The following is an 18,849-nucleotide window of genomic DNA, read 5'->3' on the forward strand; positions in this document are numbered from 1 at the left end:
TGATTCACTTTAGACTCTGGCAATAGTGCCTGGTGTTAGATTAAGAACCAAGTTAATAGATTTCCCGCTACTACCACATGCCTTCCTCCCAAGTCAGTTTTGTAAGACTTGCTTTCAGTTTTTAATTTTGCCTGGTCAAAATGCACCATTTCAAAGCCTTTTCATCACATACTTCCCATGCTAGTGATCCAATACCTGTAAAAGGAGCATGGGATCATCTGGACTTTCTTGCAAATATTGCAAAAGGAGTACAAATCAGGTGAAATCTATCCATCCTTTCTTATGCCGAAGAGTTTAAAACATAGCCTCCCTCTCTTCAATTTTATTCATTGTATGGGAATAAGCGTTATGGCTTTTGGCTGTTCCACAAACCCTCCATACTTTTATATGGAAGGAATATAGTTGGCAGAGTGATTCCTACTTGTGATACAGAGCAAATCCAAAGAAGCTGTTCTTTTGTTCTGCTTTAGGCCACCATACATTAGGTCGCCTGCTTATCCCAGCCAGTCTGGGGCTGGCGGACGCTCCATGTTTTCTTCACAGCACCCCAACTATGGCAACGCTCAGGCTCCCATGATGCACCAGCCTGATCAGTACGGGTAGGTAGCAATGTAAACTGGATTTGCTGTGGGACCTTGGCAATTTTTTTTAATGTTTATGAACATGCCATCTGGCTGCTGAAGGAATACAAAATCAAGTGAAAGAATTATACATATCTGCATCATGAGGGGGCTTTGATTTTTATTTTTGTTTTTACTAACTCCACCATGACAATATGATGAAAATTTGCATGTCACTCACTCACGTACGCCCTGCATGGCTTTTGGCATGGCTCTGTTTCCTTCATGCCTGAGAGGGAAATGAAGAACTTCATCACTCAAAAAGAATGAAATCTCTCCCACTCCAGGCATCGTTTCCCCCCCTCCTCCACATCGCTGTTGTCATTTATGTCTAGGAACAGTGCTGTGCAATGTTGTTTTCATGACTGTGTTGCTGCTGTTGTTGCTGTTGTTGACATTACTAGCACCATCCCTTTTTTTGACAGGTGACTTATTGCAAAAGTGATGACAGAATTTATTAATGGCTCTTACAAAAGGTCTAACTTCATCATAGTTGAAGGAGTATGTTTGAAAGATTTCTCTCGGTCCCCCGTGCTGAGGAGTGTTACATATTGGCTCTTTATTCCTTTAAAAGGTATTTCTGTATAAAGAGTTAAAAGGAAACAAAATGAGCAGGTCCCAATTATAGTTACATGGCAGTCCTTATGTGTAAATTGGCTGTGGTCCCTTCAAGGTCAGCTCCTTGAATCAGTAGCGAAATATCAATGGGGGAAGAAACATTTATCTTCAGCTGCTAATCCCCAGGATCTGTCCTTTACCAACTCAGGAGTGCCATTTAGACATAGAAAGCTGGTTTGCCTGTTTCTTGCCAAGCCACATTAAGCAGCTGTGTAAAATGAATTTAAATAGCATGCATCAGAGTAAAATCACTTCCACTGGGGCAGAAAATCAATGTTAGCTAACAAGAGCTGGCTGATCAAGATCTGAGACTCAGTCCGTTATATCTAGGTATCTTCTGTAGCACAGAATACCACCCTTTTAATTAAAAAAAGATAAAGAAAGGTTAAAAGGGGAGGGAGGGAAGAGAGAGGGAATGGGTTAGGTGTGCTTTTACACAGTTTACATTAGCATTTGATTTAACCTGCCCTGTGTTGTCCTTGTATTGTTTCCTATAGCCTACAGAATAATTATGTTTCCTGTAAGGTTAAATCACATATGTTAGTCCATCTTATGCATATAACCTCATATTTCCTGAATGAAAATTGGTATGTCAGAGCTAAAAGAAGGCAAGCTCTCTCCAGTCCCTTTGTGAAGCACCAGTAGCCATGATTTCAGGAATCCATTTTGCCAAGAATGTTTCTGCGTGGCCTACATAACTTACAGGACAGTCAGAGATGTTTCCTGTGGCATCTCTAAAGTAATGATGGTAAATGCCAGGGAGGGTAATGAACAGGGGGATAGATCACTAGATATACCTGGTTTAGTGGTCTCCCTGTAAAGCATCCATTATTGCCACTGTTAGAGACAGGATACCAGGCTAGATGAAGCATTGGTCTAACCCAGTATGGTGCTTCTTATGTTCTTATGTACAGCAAACACTGCAAAATAACTCTTTACTGTTACATACAACTGTTTCTGCTACCTTCAGGGTGGAAGTGTGGAGAGTTTGTAAAGAGGTGTCTTTTATTTTATATCTGAGTTTGGTTTTAAGTTGATCTCATAACTCTTACCGTACTAGCCTAATTAATTGCCCACTGAAGTCAATAGAAAGACTTCCATTTTTACATCAGTTCCCAAATTATGTTTCCATTGTTGGAGACTTAGAGAGTAGTAGGGGCCTTTGAGGAATAGAGTGCTCGACAAGAATTAATTCTCCATCAAATTACAATTTCAGGAGTCCTTATATTATAGATAAGTAGACTGTTTCTGTGTGCACAGATCTCTGCATTTGCTATGGATGGATACAAGGAGCTCACAATAAAAAAATTTAAAAAAAGACACCCAGAGCCAACTCCTTTACTGTCAACATAGTGTCTGAAGAAGAAATTCTATTTCCATTTGTGTGTCTAAATGGCAGCTTTCAAGCCATCTACCTGGCTGTTTTTGGTCCTTGCTTTACGCTTTCGGCACAAAAGGCAGCACATAAATTTCAGCTTAAAACTTCAAGTATCTCTCAATTTTAAGTTCTTCAATTTTTGGGTGCCCAATTTGAGGTTTTTGGGTCAAATTCTCACAAGTTCTGAACACCCAGAACTGCCATTGAGTATTGCTGTTGTGGTGGTCCATCACTTTTTACTCCAGAGAATCAAGCCCCAACTGTCTAACACTTGGCATCTAAAATTAGCTGAGGCCTTTGGAAGTAGACACTTGTCAAAAGCACTTTCAGAGTTTCTGTTGCTTCTGAGTAGCATTTTGTTGGTATATAAATATGGCAAAGTAAGTTGTGACTAAAGATTTGGGTAGATGTAGCTGAATTAGCTTTAAACTAGCAAGCTCTGGTACTTCTGGCAGTGGTGCCATAGGAGAATGGAGTTCAGCACAAACTAGTTGCCCTAGTATTACCCAGCTTTGCAACCCATGGTGCCACAGCTACACTACTCTCAGTATTTGAACTAGCTAATTGAAAGTGAGCTCAGGTGCTCACATGAGGAACAATCATACCTGTCACTGCATTGTCAACTGAATTGAGGATGTGAGAACCAGCGTGGCCATTTATAACCTGGCCATTTTAAAAGCGTTGTTTATACAGCTCCCTAGAGCCAACTTCTGTTCAATCTACTGGGTGTCTAAAGATGACATTTTCTTTCCCTTTGTGTATCAAAATTTCAGCTTTCAAGCTGTCTACCTGTTCCTTTTTTGCCCTCACTTTGTGCTTTAGTGGTGTAAACCCGTATTAGTGGTGTAAACCCGTAATTGTAGACTGAGCATGTGCTGGGCTACACACTGGCCAGGCATATATACAGCTACATGCTTCTATGCATATATCTGAGCATATGTCCTAGAAAAATGGCAGGGGGGCCTTCTTTCCTTTAGCAAAGTGGTTAGGGCACTTGCTTAGAAAATTCAAGACCTGGGTTCTCAGCCCACCCCCACTTGTCCATGAGAATTTGAACCTATATGTCTTTGGCTTCCTAATAGGCTGCTCTAACCACCACCCCGTAAGTCAGGCATTATCCAGTGCTTTCTGCATCCATCCTTTGGAGGCTGAGCCACAGTCTCTTGTATTTAGTAGTTATTAGCTGGAAAATGCCATGTAATAAGAAAGTTGTGCCTCATTCAAAACAGGCCCTAGGCTACAGGCCAAAACCTGTTTCCTTCTAGGTTAGCATCTAATTTTAGCCACGCACCTAGCTCAGGAGCGGGCGATTATTTGGACCCAAGGGCCACATAGGGAGTTCTGGTGAGCTGTTGCAGACCAGGTCAGTACCCTGCTCTCCTGCTCCCTGCACACAACTCACTAAAATGCCCTAAGTGGCTCTATTTCCTACTCAGATGGGGCTGCGGGTGGGCGGGAAACAGCTTTCCAGAATGGAATGGGTAGGGCGAGGGCTGGGATCAGGGGCTGGTGACAGCACAGGGCTGGGGCAAAGCCATGATCCACTGCTTGTACGTCCCTGCAAGGGGTTCCAGTTCTGCAAATGGGTATATAGAAAGCAGATTACAGCTGTGCCCTAGACCCTGGCCCCACACTCTGGGGTAACAGAGTGATTAACCTAGGTTACAGGATTTTTAATGTTGTTAGTGCAGAAGAAGGAATGAAGCCTAGCTTGGCTCTTGGGCCCCAGGGTGAATTTTCAGCACAGGCTATTGGAAAAAGTATTTAATAATAGAGTCAAGGCTGTTAAGCTTTTAGACTCCTTGGCTCATCCACAGTTTGCCTGGCAGGCTGTATGGACCCTTTTAGAGTTAACAATGAAAATGTGTGTAGCATGTTGCAGTAGCAGTGCTGGTGCCAGTATATGTAGGATAAAAACAGACACATTTATTTTCTTTAATGAAGAGATAGCACATATTCTGTCCATAATTGATGGACAGAATGTGGTAAAGGACCATCTATAGATGCATAGGGGGTGCATCTACACATTCTTTAATGCACTGCAGTTACTACACATTAAGTTTAGTACTTGTATAATCAAGTTCTAAATCAGAACACAATAAATAGCATTACTACGCAGTAGTGCTGGTGCATGCCTTTTTAGTGACACTACTTTGCAGTAGCATAATAATACTGCACACTAGCATATTAACACTATTTGATGAGGCCAATAATTTGGCCGATTAATTCTAGTGTGTGCATGCAGCTGCTGTGCAGCACTCAGGCATCGAGGAGCACAGCCCGGCAGCGTGAAGACTGCCTCCAGCTGGTAAGTCTGGTGTGGTGGAAGTGGGGAGGGGGGGCAGATCAACACCCCCTCTTCCCCAGCAGGGAGGGAGGGGGGAGGTGCTGCCCAGCCAGAGGCGCAGCTCATGGGGAAGGTGGCTCCTACTGCTGTGTGCACCCTGGGAGGGCAGGGGGGTGGGGCACATGTGCCCCCAGATCTGGATGGGGTGAGCAGGCGGGCTGGAGCCGGGCTCTTCTCGCTGGGGGCTGGGCTTAGAGCAGGGGCTATGGAGGGGTCTGTAACCACTCCAGATTTCACCATAGCTCTCTTGCAGTGCCAACGCACACCTAGCGCAGCCCTGGCTCTTCCCGGTTCAACCCCTGCCTCCCCCCATGTGGGGCATGGGACAGAGGTGTGGCTTATTGGGAGGCTGGGCTGCACTGCTGCCACATGCCTGACACAGCCCCAGCTCTTCCTAGCGCATGGGAGGAGGTGGAGGTTCAGCCAGGAAGAGGCAGGGCTGTGCTAGGTGCATGGCACTGGGAGGGAGTTATGGCGAAATTTTGGGTGCCTGCAGCCTCCTCCGTAGGCCCTGCTCTGAGCCCAGCTTCAGCCCAAAGCTGCAGGCCACCTGCTCGCCTTGCACAGCAGTGGCAGGAGCCGTTCCCCCCCCCCCGGCCCCCCGCACCCCACAAGCCATACCTGTGCCCTGCGTCCCAGCCAGGCAGTACCTGCCCCCTCCCTCACCACAAGCGGGGGTTGATCTGCCCCCCTCCCCTGCCACCACAATGGATTTATCAGCTGGATGCAGCTCGCTGCGCTATATTGGAAATCAGATTAGTATCAGCCGATATGCCTCCTTAATAATTGGATATTGGTATTGGCCCCAAAAATCTCTATCAGTGCTCCCCTAGTTGAGATCATTGTAAATAAGATCAGAATACATGTTCTGTATGATGGGTTTTTTAGTGTATATGTGTGTGTATAGCTACGCATATATATATATATATTTATATCTACACATATATATTTGACGCACACAAACCCTCCATCAGCGTTTCTCCGATGCTGTATATATATAATTCATATTTCATGTTGTTGGTGCCAGCAAAGCACTTTTTCCATATTATTTTCTCTACAGCCAGGATAATGCAGCGTTGCTGATGGACTAGAAGCCACTGGTGAGGAAATATAGTAATGGACATAGTGCATTAAAACGTCAAAGAAAGAAAAAAAGGAGGAGAGGGTGAATAAATTTTAAAAATATCTAAATTAAAACAAAAATATCTTCCAAACATTAAGTTCAAGCTAAAGCGTTCTTTTCCACAATTTATGCTACTTTAACCCTTTTAATTTTGCAACTTGGGTTTAAAATTAAAATCATGATTTTAAAAGCACACTTGTGACATGCACTACTTATATAGCAGAAAGGTTTGAAGTGCTGCAGTAAAACCACTTTTTTATCCCTGGGGTGAAGCGCAGAGTTTCCCATTGTTTCCCATCTTCCCTTTGAGCTTGGAGGTGCTGTTTTTCTCTACTGGGAAGAGCTGTGAAGTGCAGGGAGGTTAAGTACTCATTCAGGTTTCTGCACTTATTCAAACAGCCCTTTTTTGGATGCAAGGCTGCCAACTGTGAAATCCCCAAAGTAAACTGAGCTAACAGCAACTGGTGGCCATAATTGGAGGCATTTCATGTATTGCCTTTGAAATAAATAGGCCCCTAGAATAGAAAGGATCCTTCTGCCCAATCTTCTTTATAAAATTAATATTCAGTCACTGTAAAGGAGTTATTCTTGTTGCATTTCATGGCTTGCACAGCTCTAAAGTCTCAAGGTGTTTCTCTCCCTTGCCCCCCTCTTCTTCCCTCCTCACCTCCCCCCAACCCCTCCAAGGACTCTCAGACTTGATTTTTTTGAAGGGGACATATACAGTTGAATTAAAAGGACCCTTGTCCCATATATTAGTCTTGGATACCCAGGAAACATATTTCACTTTGGGAAAACGTATTCTGCTTAAAAAAAACATCCCACTATAGTTTCAGTTCAACAAACTAGTATTTGCTTCTTGTCCTAAATGACATTTCTGTGAATTTCTAAATGGCTGCTGTGCTTTTGCTCAAAGTTGACTGTATTTCAGTGACGGGTTGAAGTGATTTCTACGTATACAAGGTTTATGTGATTTAGGGATTAATGATAGTTGTCACTGGGTTTTCCACTTTGAGCTGCTAACCCAAGATTGATGGATTTTTTTTTTAACCCTCATCTATTGTCATGAAACCATAACCATTGTTGTTTTCATGGGATAACTTGTTACCCCACCCACTTGAATAAAATGGAACCAGTGACAACAGTATAAATGTACCATAAACTATTTATTAAACATACAGATTGCTTGAAAGAGCATTTATGATGATTTGAACCCAAAATATTAACTAGAACTATGAACAAAATTTAAACTTTTTTTAGAGTTTCACAACGCTAACAAACAATTTGCTAAGTCTACAGTTCAGTGTTTTCAAACTAACAATTACTTCCGAAAATATTTCCTAACTGTTTTAACTAAATATTGCGTTCCTCACAAAGCAACAGTGATGTACTGTGGTGCACACAAGCAAATCACTTATAGTCTTTGCATCGTTTAAGGGTTTGGGGGTCATCTGTCCTTGGACAAAAAGCACAACGTCCACTCATGCTTGCAGAAGGTTCTACTGGGGCGCATTCTGACAATTTGTAATTTAGGGCAGTCATACCAGATTTGACAGACTTAGACAGATTACAGGTATCCATCATTCTTTGTTTTATTTGTCCATTGATCAACTGTTCTCCAAGCTCCTGCAAAGAAAAAGTGCTGTCTTCTTAAAAGCTGATCTTTGCTTCAAGTTTGCGTTGTGACCTAGCCAAATGATGAGGCTGGCAATGGCAACCACATCCAGCATATTGAAAAATAGCGTGATTGGCCACCTGTTGATTTTCCGTCTGCAGGTGGCCATGGACTACGTGGTCAACGGTATCCACCCCAGCCTTGTTTTTATTGTAGTCATGGATGATATCTGGCTTTCTTTGCTCTGCACCCACTGACAGGTCATGGTGCATGCTTCACAGCAACAGCACAACTTTGGACTTCTTTGGAACATAGGAAACTAGGATGAGTTCCCCATCAAAAGCAAAAATGGATGAAAAAGTTTCCCTTCTTTGATTTGCTTGCATTTTGCTTGGGATATTGGCCTTGTTTTTCCAAATTGTACTCACATAGGTTAAGTCCTGCTGTAGCAGTCTTTCTGCCACGTTAGGACTTGAGAAGAAATATTGTGGGTGACAATTTCTTCACATCTGGTATCAGGGATGAACCAGTTTTTCAATGACCTGGGTACCAAGATTACCTTAGCGTGGAGCTTCTGGTTGCTTCCCCAGGTAGATGTCTCCAGGCAGGGGGGATGATGTTGCTGTATCCTACCACCACCAAATTTTCAAGCCACATTTGGCATGCTTGCTGGGCATATACTATCTAAAGGGACAGCAACCCCTGAATGCAATAAGTTGCTCCTCAACCATCAGGTGTATTCCTAGAATATACCATTTCCTGAGCTGCTCCACAGATTGTGTCCAAGTATCTCAGAAGGCAGCAAGCTTGTCCACAGCTCTCCAACCATAGTTTCATAGTTAGTAGGGTCGGAAGGGACCTGAGCAGATCATCAAGTCTGATTCCCTGCCATGGCAGGAAAGAGTACTGGGGTCAAACGACCCCAGCAAGGTGATTGTCTAGCCTTGTCTTAAAGACCCCCAGGGTAGGAGCTGGCACCACTTTGCTTGGAAGTTGGTTCCAGATCCTAGCTGCCTGACAGTGAAGTAGCGCCTCCTGATGTCTAATCCAAATTTACTGTTTGCCAGCTTGTGACCGTTATTTCTAGTCACAGCTGGTAGTGCTCGGGGGAACAGGGACTCCCCCAGTGCCTGCTGGCCCTCTCTGACTAGTTTGTAACAGGCCACTAGATCCTTTCCTCACATTGTAGTTTGTTGTCAAATCTCAGGTAGTAGGTGATTTGACGGAATCATTTTAAACTTAAGATGGACGCCCGATGCGTTGCTCCCACAACTCCTGCAGTGCCTTGTGACCACCGTGGTGTAGGCCACTCAGCAGTAGGAGGCCAGTGTAGACTTTCAGCTCTGTTTTGTTGAGCTTTCTCCACTCCTTTCTATTTTCAGGATGGCTCCCAGAATCTTCTTTCTGCCTCTGTTTCTTTTATGATAACAGTCACAATATCTTGTAAAAGAAACAGGTGGACCATTTCCACCACTGCGTCTTTATTACTTTCTCTTGTTGACCCAGCACTTTCATGGACTATGTCCTTGGCTGTTCTCTGATGATGTATTAACTGTGAACTTTTTTCCCCACGCTCTGCCATTCCTTCCTCTAACAGTATCATCATCTGCAATGTTTTCTGGGAGTGGTGGCAGTGGTTCTGCTCCACATTCTGCTGTAGCCGTCCTTGGTCTTCTGTGGCGGCCCCGGGCTGGTCCTCTTCCCTTTCCCACTGGCAGTGTTGGCATCGCTTCTGCTTGTGGCACCAACTCCTCCTCATCTGAGCTGGATGAAACTTCCATAGACACATGGTCTTCTTGCTATGAACAATCTCCCATGTCTGGAACAAAGTCAGCATCCTCACTGCCTTGGGATAAGATTTCATAAGTGGATGTGTCGCTGCCATCCCCAGTTACCTGTGCAGCACTGAATATGCACTGCCATCTCATCCTGGACTGCAGGAAATAAAGAAAAAATTGATTACTGCTGAATGCATAGGTGGCAAAGTGGGAGCTCCCCAACCAGCCCCAATGCTAATCTCCCACCTGCTTCTGGGTATGCCAACCACCTCGCTCACTTGCCATGCCTTGTTGTTAGATAATTATGGTCTTAATTAGGTGGGAGGCTGCCCTTTCAATGCCCTGGCTTCCTGGGCCTATGTATACAGCTCCAACCATCCCTGTACTGCATCCCAAGCCTCCCAGATGTTCCTAACAGCTGTGCTAGGCTCCGGCCTGAGGCCAGGCCCAAATCATCACAATGTTAGGCCTCTCACTTTCTGCCCTATTCCGGGTCACACTCATACCACCTCCCTCTTACTGAGGCCTCTCTTTCTCCACCGGCTCTCATGTGGTATCTTGCTTACCGCCCCTTTGTGGAGGCACACTCGTACCGCCCTTTCTTTCCACGGGGCCACACTCACCCTGCCCTCACCCAAAGGATTCTTGGGCTTGCTTCATTGCACTCCCCAGCCAGCAAGCACACGGCCTCTCTGGCATCTCCTGCTGTCCTCATCCATGAGGACTGGGCAGTTTGAAAAACACTGGTTTGACTCTGGCTCTGGTCTCTCACTGGGTCCTTCACCCAGCTGCTTTGTCAGGGCTCTGGACTTGCCCCGTTGTTTGTCTGAGGCACTTCCTCAGCTGCCCCACTTCGTCAGCCTCAGGCACCCAGGCTAACATGCCTGGACCTGACTCGGCCCCCGTGTTAGCAGGACCTACTCTCAAGCCCCCTACTCACTGGGGCCCACTTCATGCCCCCTCTTCACAGGGCCTCATTACTCCCACTCTCTACTCTACTCTACATGCCCCCTCTCTCCAGGGCCTCCCAGCTGCCGCTCTGGTGCAGGCCATTAGGTGCCCCTCTGCACCCTGCTTTGCACCCCCGCCTCCACCAGGGCACCTACTCTGCCCCCTACACTGGGGTCTGGGGTCGAACACCCCCTGCAGGCTCAGGTGCCACTCACCAGCATGCCGGCCCACTCTTCTCCCTCTCCAGGGTCCTGTACCCCATTATCCACTCTCCAGGGTCTTATACCCCACATGGGCTCAGGTGGCTGGAGCCACGCCTGACCCCACTATCCACACTCTGGGGTCTTGCACCCTACACGGGCTCAGGTGCCACACCAGGATGTGCCTGGCCCTCTACTACCTCCAATGATAAATAACCCACCCAGAGGTGTGGGGGCTGGGGTTAAAGGCGCCCCTCCTCGCCTTTCACTTGGGAGGTAACTGGCCTTGCATTTCGTGGGGGCTCCAATGCCACTTGGAGCCCCACCAGGCCACCCGTCAGGACCAAAAGCCTCTAAACCATCCCCCTAAGCTCTTTCCCTCACCTCCATGTTGTTGCAGGAGCAGCAGCTCCACTGGGAGATGTTACTTCAACAGCATCAGGCAGCAAACTGCTGCCTCCAGCTCTGCTGGCCTGGATCTAAAATGGCCACTCATCAGAGTTGGGGTAGCACCTGCCCCCAACTCTTAGTGGCAGACACCCAATGTGTTCTGCCACCCACCTTCCCCCTTAAACTGGTTCCTGGAGGAGGCTTTTCCCTGCTGCTCTGCAAGCAAGCTCCCACAGAGCTTATAATAGCCCCAGAGTGGCAAGCACCCCACTGGTGTTCCACTGCAGCATATAAATAACAATCAAAGACAAGCTATGCTGTCACAGAAGCAATTCCACCCTGCCAACAAGTTACCCCAATGCATTAACATGGGCGTGGGGTAAGTTACCCCATATGGAAACACATTCACACCTGGGGTAACATGTTACCCTGGGCAGTTTTTCATCCACAGAGAGCAAACCATTCATCTAAGCTGGCTGTTTTAGGAGGATATTGTGCACTGTGCTGCCAATGACAATGTCCTAAAAAGAATTTTTTTTAGGATTAATTAACTTTAAGATACTTCACAAAATATGCATCTGGGGTAGGAAATTACCCCATGGGAATATATGAAAGGTAAGCCTTCGTCTTTTATCACCTCCGTCACAATTAGGCATCAGCTCCCAGCTGGCTGGCTTTTTTTTCTTTCCCTGTCTCCTTCCATTACAAAGTATACTACTTCTGCATTTTGGACCAGAACCCTAGGTGGGCTTTTCTTGTAGTAAGAGATGTCAGAAAAAGCAGCATACAAGTTACCTTGGGTATACTTGAGAGGCAGGAAGCAACTCTTTTGTGATTTTCCTGAAGAAGTATTGTTTTGATAATCTCAAAAGGCTGATAAAATTGTGTAAAAATGGGCAGAAACTTTTCATATTGAGCCAAACCCAAGCTATTTTTTGTGGGAGAGTAATGAGAATACATTTGTATCTGGAATTTTGTTTGAATGAAAAGCAAATCCATCATTTCCGAGTCCTGGGTACCAGCAGGTTATACCCACAAACATTGCTTATACAGACATAAGCAACAAGTGATTTGGGGGGACTTTTTTTGTTACTCATCAATCAAGTAGACTGCTATGTGCTGCTCATGCCATTAGAGATCATCCACAGATCTCAGGAGTAAATAGTATTTCCCTCCTTTGGAGAATAACTGCTTTTAAGTTGTGAAAGCAGGAGCACATTGGAAAGGAAGGGGTGATTCTCTGAATTGTGGCTGTGAAATGTCAGAAATCTCAGCGATGCTCTTGATTTGATTACTCTCATACTTCCAATTTTGGCTTAGTCCCTTTGGTTATTTAGGAGAGATGTTGCCCTCTATAGGAATTATAGTTCTGTTGAAACAGAATTGCAGTATAGAAAGATCTATCTAGTTTAGGAGCCTGCTGTCTCCATACCAAATTTAATGCATATCACAAGATAAAGTCTCTCTCTTTTTTTTAGTGAAATATTATCTTTATATCTAGAGTACTAAGAATGCAGCTCTTCATCAGTTGCCTTTGCAGGAAAATAATAAAGTTTGGTCTGCTCAGAAGAAAAGGCATCATTTTGAAAACTGATTTTGAGTGATCATCAGTGTTTCAAGATCCAGATTACAAGTTTTCATGGTTTGGATCAGTTTGCTGGCCAGAAAAAATAACGTGTTACATCATTTCACTAATCTAAAGACCAGCAGAACAGCCTTTGTGATATAGACAGGAATCACAAGAATCAGAAAAGGACAGAGTCCGTCTTTTGTCGAGGAAAGAATGGGAAAAGCACTTATTCTGATGAAAAGAGAATGAACTTTCTGAATCCTCATTTTGACTAAGCAAAGGTATGATGATGGAATATTTTGGCAGAAAAAAAAACATCTTCTGACTTTTTAATGGGACTGAAGTATGAGGATGATCAAAAGGGGATTAAAAAAAAAAGAATGCCTTTTTCCTCTAAACCTTCTGGGACACAGACTAAATCTTTCTGTGCAGCAAGACTGAGCCTCCATTTTGATGGTAACTTAAGATCAAATGTAAATTTAATAACATAATCCATAAGCATAGCTAACACCCAAGTATTAGTAGTTATATTGTTTATGTTAGGGGAGTGTTATCCAGCTTCTCTCATCTCTAGGTGTAGACATCCCTCTGTGTACTTATGACAGCCATTTCACTGAAACTGTCAATCTGTTCCTGTGGCCTCAGTAAGTTTGAGGTGTCTTTTGAGCAAAAGATGTTGGAAGAGCCTGCTGGGAAATTGCACTAATATATGCACCATGTCTTTTATGAGAATATGCGAGTGCAGAAAACCTGAGACCAAACATTGTTGCTGTTGTGTTGTCATTTTTATTATTATTATTGGTGTTGTTGTTTAGTGGTGATAGTAAAAGTAAAATAGTTTCAGGTTGTTGGACAAGACACTAGTGGGAAACTTCCCTTTTGGGAAAAACTCGTTTTAAGGATGCACTTTCTTGGCCTGCTCTTCCTTGCCTGTGCCCTACTCTGTTTGTTCAGTGTGCTTTTGGCCAAATGTAATTTATTATGAAAATCTTAATGAATTTTTTTGAAGAGCTGGCATTAAGCAACCAGAAGTTTACTAGATTTTCACTTTGTTGCCAGCATACTGAGCTCAGTAGAGCTGAGCAGTGCTCAAAAGCAAGAATGATACAAACACCATAAAATCCTAGTGGAGGGAAGCGAGAGAATCACAGCCCAAGATCAAAGGGGCAGGGGAAGTAAAGGATCCGAGACTCCTTCCTTTTGTGGTGCTGGCACGTAGGAGGAAATTGAATTGGCTCTTCAGCAGTGATACATGGGGAAATATGAAGAATACTGAATCTGTTTTTCTTTGTTTAACTTTCCAGTGCTACACATTGATGACCATACACCTATTAATACTCTAGGAACAGACTCTCACCCACTTGCATTTCATTCATGTGGCAACAGAGTTCATACTGTCTTCCGCTTTTTTAATGATGCTATTTATAAGCACACACAAAAATAGAAGGTACATATTGAGAGAGTCATATGAGTCACTCCTCATTCTGGTATCAAATCACACCAGATTAAACCACCCCAGTTGGCATACTGACTCTTTGCTCCCAGACTCTGCAAAGCAATTTGGTTTAGTTTATTTGTTCTTTTCCCTTCACAAAACAGTTCATGTCCCCTCCTGCTTGCTGTAAGACTATATAGAATCCCTCTTCATCCATCACACACTCCACTTGTGCAAGAAACGTATCTTCTCATAATGCTGACATGTTATATCTGATGGGGACAGTAGACAAGCAGCTGTCCTTAAAACTATAGTTTAAATTCACCTTGCCAGTCAGATAGCCAGGGGTCATGGAGAGAGCACAGCTTCCGTGTGATTACATACAGTTTGACTTGGTCAGCTCTTCAACAGTCCCATGTTCTCTGTCACACAGCATTACACGGTATTTATTTAATGTGGATTGCAGTGATGGAGTTCTTAAACAAATAAATACAAGAGTAGATGCCTCAAAGCACATGGCAAAATGACATGTAATAAAAATATGTCAGGAGATTATTACAGGGTAAAAACTAGAGCTTAAATTCTGCTGTTATTGCCCAAGATTGAGGCACATGAAAAACAAGAATTAGAGCATATCTTTCAATGTATTTTACAAACTGCAACTGCACTGTTAAGAATTGTCTAAATAATATGCAGCATGTTTTACCAAAGACACGTTATCAGATTCAGATGGTATTAGTGATTTATTTCTATAGTTCAGTGCTGCATGTATCTCCCTTTCCTAGGTTACCTTTGGCATCTCCCTTCTGGTCATGTTTTTCAAAGTATCCTCTAAACCCTGCTTTTCAGATATGCAGAGCCCCTGAGGCTCTCAGTGCCTTCAGTTTGAATTGCTACTGCTTGATTTTTCCATGAGAAAATAAAGGCTTCTGCACCTTATTTTCAGATCACATCAAGAATCGTGAGTCTGTTCCTCAGTTTACCTTATCTATAAAATGGGGATAAGAGATTTAAACTTTCAGAATGTTTCAACTGTCCTCATTTCGTTTTGAGGCTGTTTCAAAGCCTTTCGTTTCATTTTGATTTTGCTGTTTAGAGCATTGAAACGAAACAGCCAGCGAAATTTCGCACAGCCCTAGTGCCCAGTAACATCGAAACTTACAAATAACTATTTCTGGACACAGTATTCAGAGATGCTGGGTACTGCGTTAGGCCAATAGAGATCAGCGTGCTGTATTTCTTTTCATAATGTGGACTGATAACAGCTTGGATGTGAATACTACAGAAGCATAACTGTTTTGAGAATGGGGAGGGGGGTTCTTTTTGGGGGGTTTTATTTGTTTGATTTTTTTGTGAGAGAATAAGTATGTATTTGGAGGGGATATTTCTGTCATTTTTAAAAGACTATCCCATGCACAGTTATAATGTACAAGAGAACAGGTAACACACCAGGACAGATACTTTCTGATTATTAAGGTACTAGAAAATTAGTTCACATTTCAGTGTTGCCTTTCATTTGTGGTCACTGAACAACCGAGTTCAGGTTAATTCAGTTTACCTGGAGTCAGTGCATCTTCTTTGTACTAACTGGTATGCTTGTGTCATTGATACTTCATAATGCTGCTTCAGTCTCATTTGCAGTTCAGAACCATGGCCTTCTTCCCTTCTGCCCATATATACAAGCATACACCTTTACCCTCCCTCTCCCTCCTGAAAAATAATTTGATTAAAAATCTTGTTTTGGTATCAGCACCCAACATAACCCCACGTGCCTTGTTTGCTCTTTTATGTTGCTGTTGTTATTATGACCGAGAGTTTCTCCACAAACAAGCAGGGGCCACCAATACATGTTTGGAATATTTTATAGTACTAACCAAAAAAATGAGGGAGATCTGATTTAAATATACTACTGGATTATGCCTGGCTCTTTGTTTTAAATGCTGGATTTGTCTTTAACACCATTCTGCAGCTTTTTCAAGCCTGTACCCACAGTTCATATAGTTTAGATTTGGTTGACATTTGGACTCACCAATGAGATTCCTGCCAGCGCACCTCAAGTTGTTTTTTATTTTTCTTTCCTTTCTTTTTACCTTCTTTCCTTTCTACTAACTCCTCCACATCTCCTGATGGCAGATTATCCTTCACTTCTCCAAGGAAGCTCTTATGTGGCGAGAAGGAAAATCCTTAACAAAACGTGTGTATATGAGTGTGGGCGTGTGTGCGCACGCGTGTAAATCCTCCAGGGAAAATGTGCTTGCGGATCTCACTCCTGAATTACTCTCATTATAATAACCCATTTGGTGTCAAAGTATGACAGATTATAAGCGCTTAGGGCTAGTTTCAGCTCAAGATAGATTTAAATAAAGTACTTCTGGTTATTGTGCAGGTCAGTGTGTTTAAATAACAACCCCCCAAATCATACTTTGACATTTAAAAGAGAGAGGAAATACTGTCATGCTGCAGACCTGGCACAGATAAGCACAGGGCAATTTGGTCAGTACGCTGTGATTTGTGAGCACAGCCTAATACAGTCATTTTCACAGTTTGTAATCAAGTAGCCACCTTAGCAGTGTGTCAGCATTAAAAAAAATACTCCTTTTAAAATGTTTACACAAATTACTCCCCTGAGATGCTGCAGTGCATTCACTGCAAAACTGATGTAGGTTAAAGATCCAGAGCAATAGTACAGCAGAGATATGGAGTTAAATATATGCCTAAAGATGAGCAGAAAATAAGAGAACCTAATCCCTCCCCACATGGCAAAAGGTCCAACTTTGACACATTTACTTGCAAGGAGGAAGGGTTTATTTTTTGTCCTTTTGAGAAATTTAATCCACTTTTATCATAATATGTAGCTAAGTCTGACCCACCTCTGGAATTCCCTGATAATGTGCTAGGTATTCCTGATACTACGTTTGTAATTAGTTGCCTGTTGCAACCTGAAGGAAGTGACAGCAAAAAGAATATTTGGTGTTAGATGTTAATACTAAACCGTATACTAGTAAGCATTGAAAGTTGTGAGTGGGTTAGTACTGTAAAGTGGCTTCACTGTAACCTCTTAAGATGGCCCTCTAACCTACAGGTTAAAGGTTCAGTTAAGTAGAGGCACCTCAGCTGAAGGGACAGAACCCCCTTCTCAAGTACTCACAATGGCTCTTATGGCTTGGACTCCGTATGTAACGGGCGTACCTTCCATATCCTTGTTTCTTTCATGTGATCTTTTTATCTTGCATTTCACAATGACCTAATCCAGTATCACAACCTCTGATATTTTTCAACTTATAGATCAGTATTTCAGCTCAGAAGATGCAAATCAATGAAAAATTGAGATCCTCTGGCACTAAGATACTGGTGTTGCTTTTTTGGTGCAGGCAGGGTGTTAAATACTAACTAGTTCTTGATTGGTATTGTGAATGAAAGAAAAAAAGGCAGATTTTTAAATGAATTGAAAATGTAAGTGTTTTGAAATTGACTGTTTTCATCTAGTGCCTAACACATACCCTTTAAATAGTGTGTCCAAACATTTTTATGTGCAGTTTTGTAAAGGTATAAGCACATTTTGGGGGTGGGGGGGTTCTTTCCTCCTGGTGTTCATCTGCGTTGTTTTGGCAAGGGAGGGTGAGGAACAGCCCCACTTGTGCTCTGGCCAACCCTAGACCCTCCTGTGCACGTTGTCTGCTTGCTAGCCGCTGTAGCAGCATTGAGGTGAGGCCTACCTGAAACTTACCCTTCAACCTGTAGGGAGGCCCCAAGAAAAGAAAATACCTTTTCCACCCAGGCATGGGACTGGGAAAAGAAGAATATTTTTTCCTCAAACCTCCAGGTTTTTGTTATTTCCTGTCCTCTGAGTGAGTCTTGAGAGTAAATAAAGCAAGGGATTCACTGGAACACATCTGACTCCCCTACTCCCTCCCAGAGCCCTTGGGAAAAGGAGATGCCTACAGTGTCTTATACTTAAGCACAACAGCTGCTCAGGTTCCATGCATTTGGTGAAATTGTGGGAAGATGTAGGGAAGAGTGCAGATATGAAGCTCCTATTCAGAACAGGATATGGAAGTGAAGTAATTGTACTTGCGCATGAAACATGAAGTACAACTGACCAACAAACCCCCCTGACAAAACTGTCGATTACACCCAGTAAATAAACTAAAAAGAGGGTGTTTTTTTTAACTTCTTTCAATCACAGCATCCTTGGAGATTACTTGTAGCAAAGCAAGGGGAAAAACGGTAGACGTAAGTGTGATATTTGAGCTGATGGCATCACTTTAGATTTGCAGCAGTTCAGATTGCCTGCCTGCCTTTCCTACAAAATAGAAAACAATGTGCTAAGGGGTCACATAATCATAGATATTAAAGATGGAGAAGACTAGACAGGTAATCTAGTTCCTCTCCAGTACAGAGTTGTTCCCCACAGTTTATTTTCTAATGCCTAGTCGACTGGTAAAGGTGTGAAGGAATGGGATTTCCGTTACTTCCCTTGGAGGATAAAAACATTTCACCATTAGGATGTTTTTCATTATATCCAAATAAATTTTTCTTTTCTTAATTTGTTCTTGCAATCCCTAGTCATAATCCATTGCATTGCCTTTAAACAACTCTGTCATAGGACTTATTCAGCAGTATTTAGTTGTGTTTTCACCATTAGCTGTCACACATGTAGGAAGTGGATCTGAAAAGACGGTTCATTTTAATTTAGTCTTGCAAAAATAAAGGGATTTGCATGTGCAGTGGAGAGACTAGTAGTCTATTTTCAAATTACTACTTAAAAAGTATATGGAATATTCCATTACTGAAAGCAGCACATAAGGAGACATAAGATTTTTG

General features: G+C 43.1%; 1 protein-coding gene across 16 annotated transcripts in view; it reads left to right on the plus strand.

Moving 5' to 3' along the window:
• ARID1B (AT-rich interaction domain 1B) overlaps nt 1-18,849 on the plus strand; it is a 446,992-nt gene that overhangs the window by 363,684 nt on the left and 64,459 nt on the right. For 8 of the 16 annotated variants that reach the window (XM_090041894.1, XM_090041757.1, XM_090041776.1 and 5 more), the window contains one exon: nt 471-599. The exons of the other annotated variants lie outside the window; for them this stretch is intronic. In XM_090041894.1, coding sequence (XP_089898020.1) covers nt 471-599 — 129 coding nt within the window. The remainder of the gene's footprint in view (nt 1-470; nt 600-18,849) is intronic. 16 annotated transcript variants of the gene reach the window in all.

Source organism: Crocodylus siamensis, chromosome 1 (genome assembly GCF_052110815.1).
Source record: "Crocodylus siamensis isolate JL-2025a chromosome 1, ASM5211081v1, whole genome shotgun sequence".
Lineage (NCBI taxonomy): Eukaryota > Metazoa > Chordata > Crocodylia > Crocodylidae > Crocodylus > Crocodylus siamensis.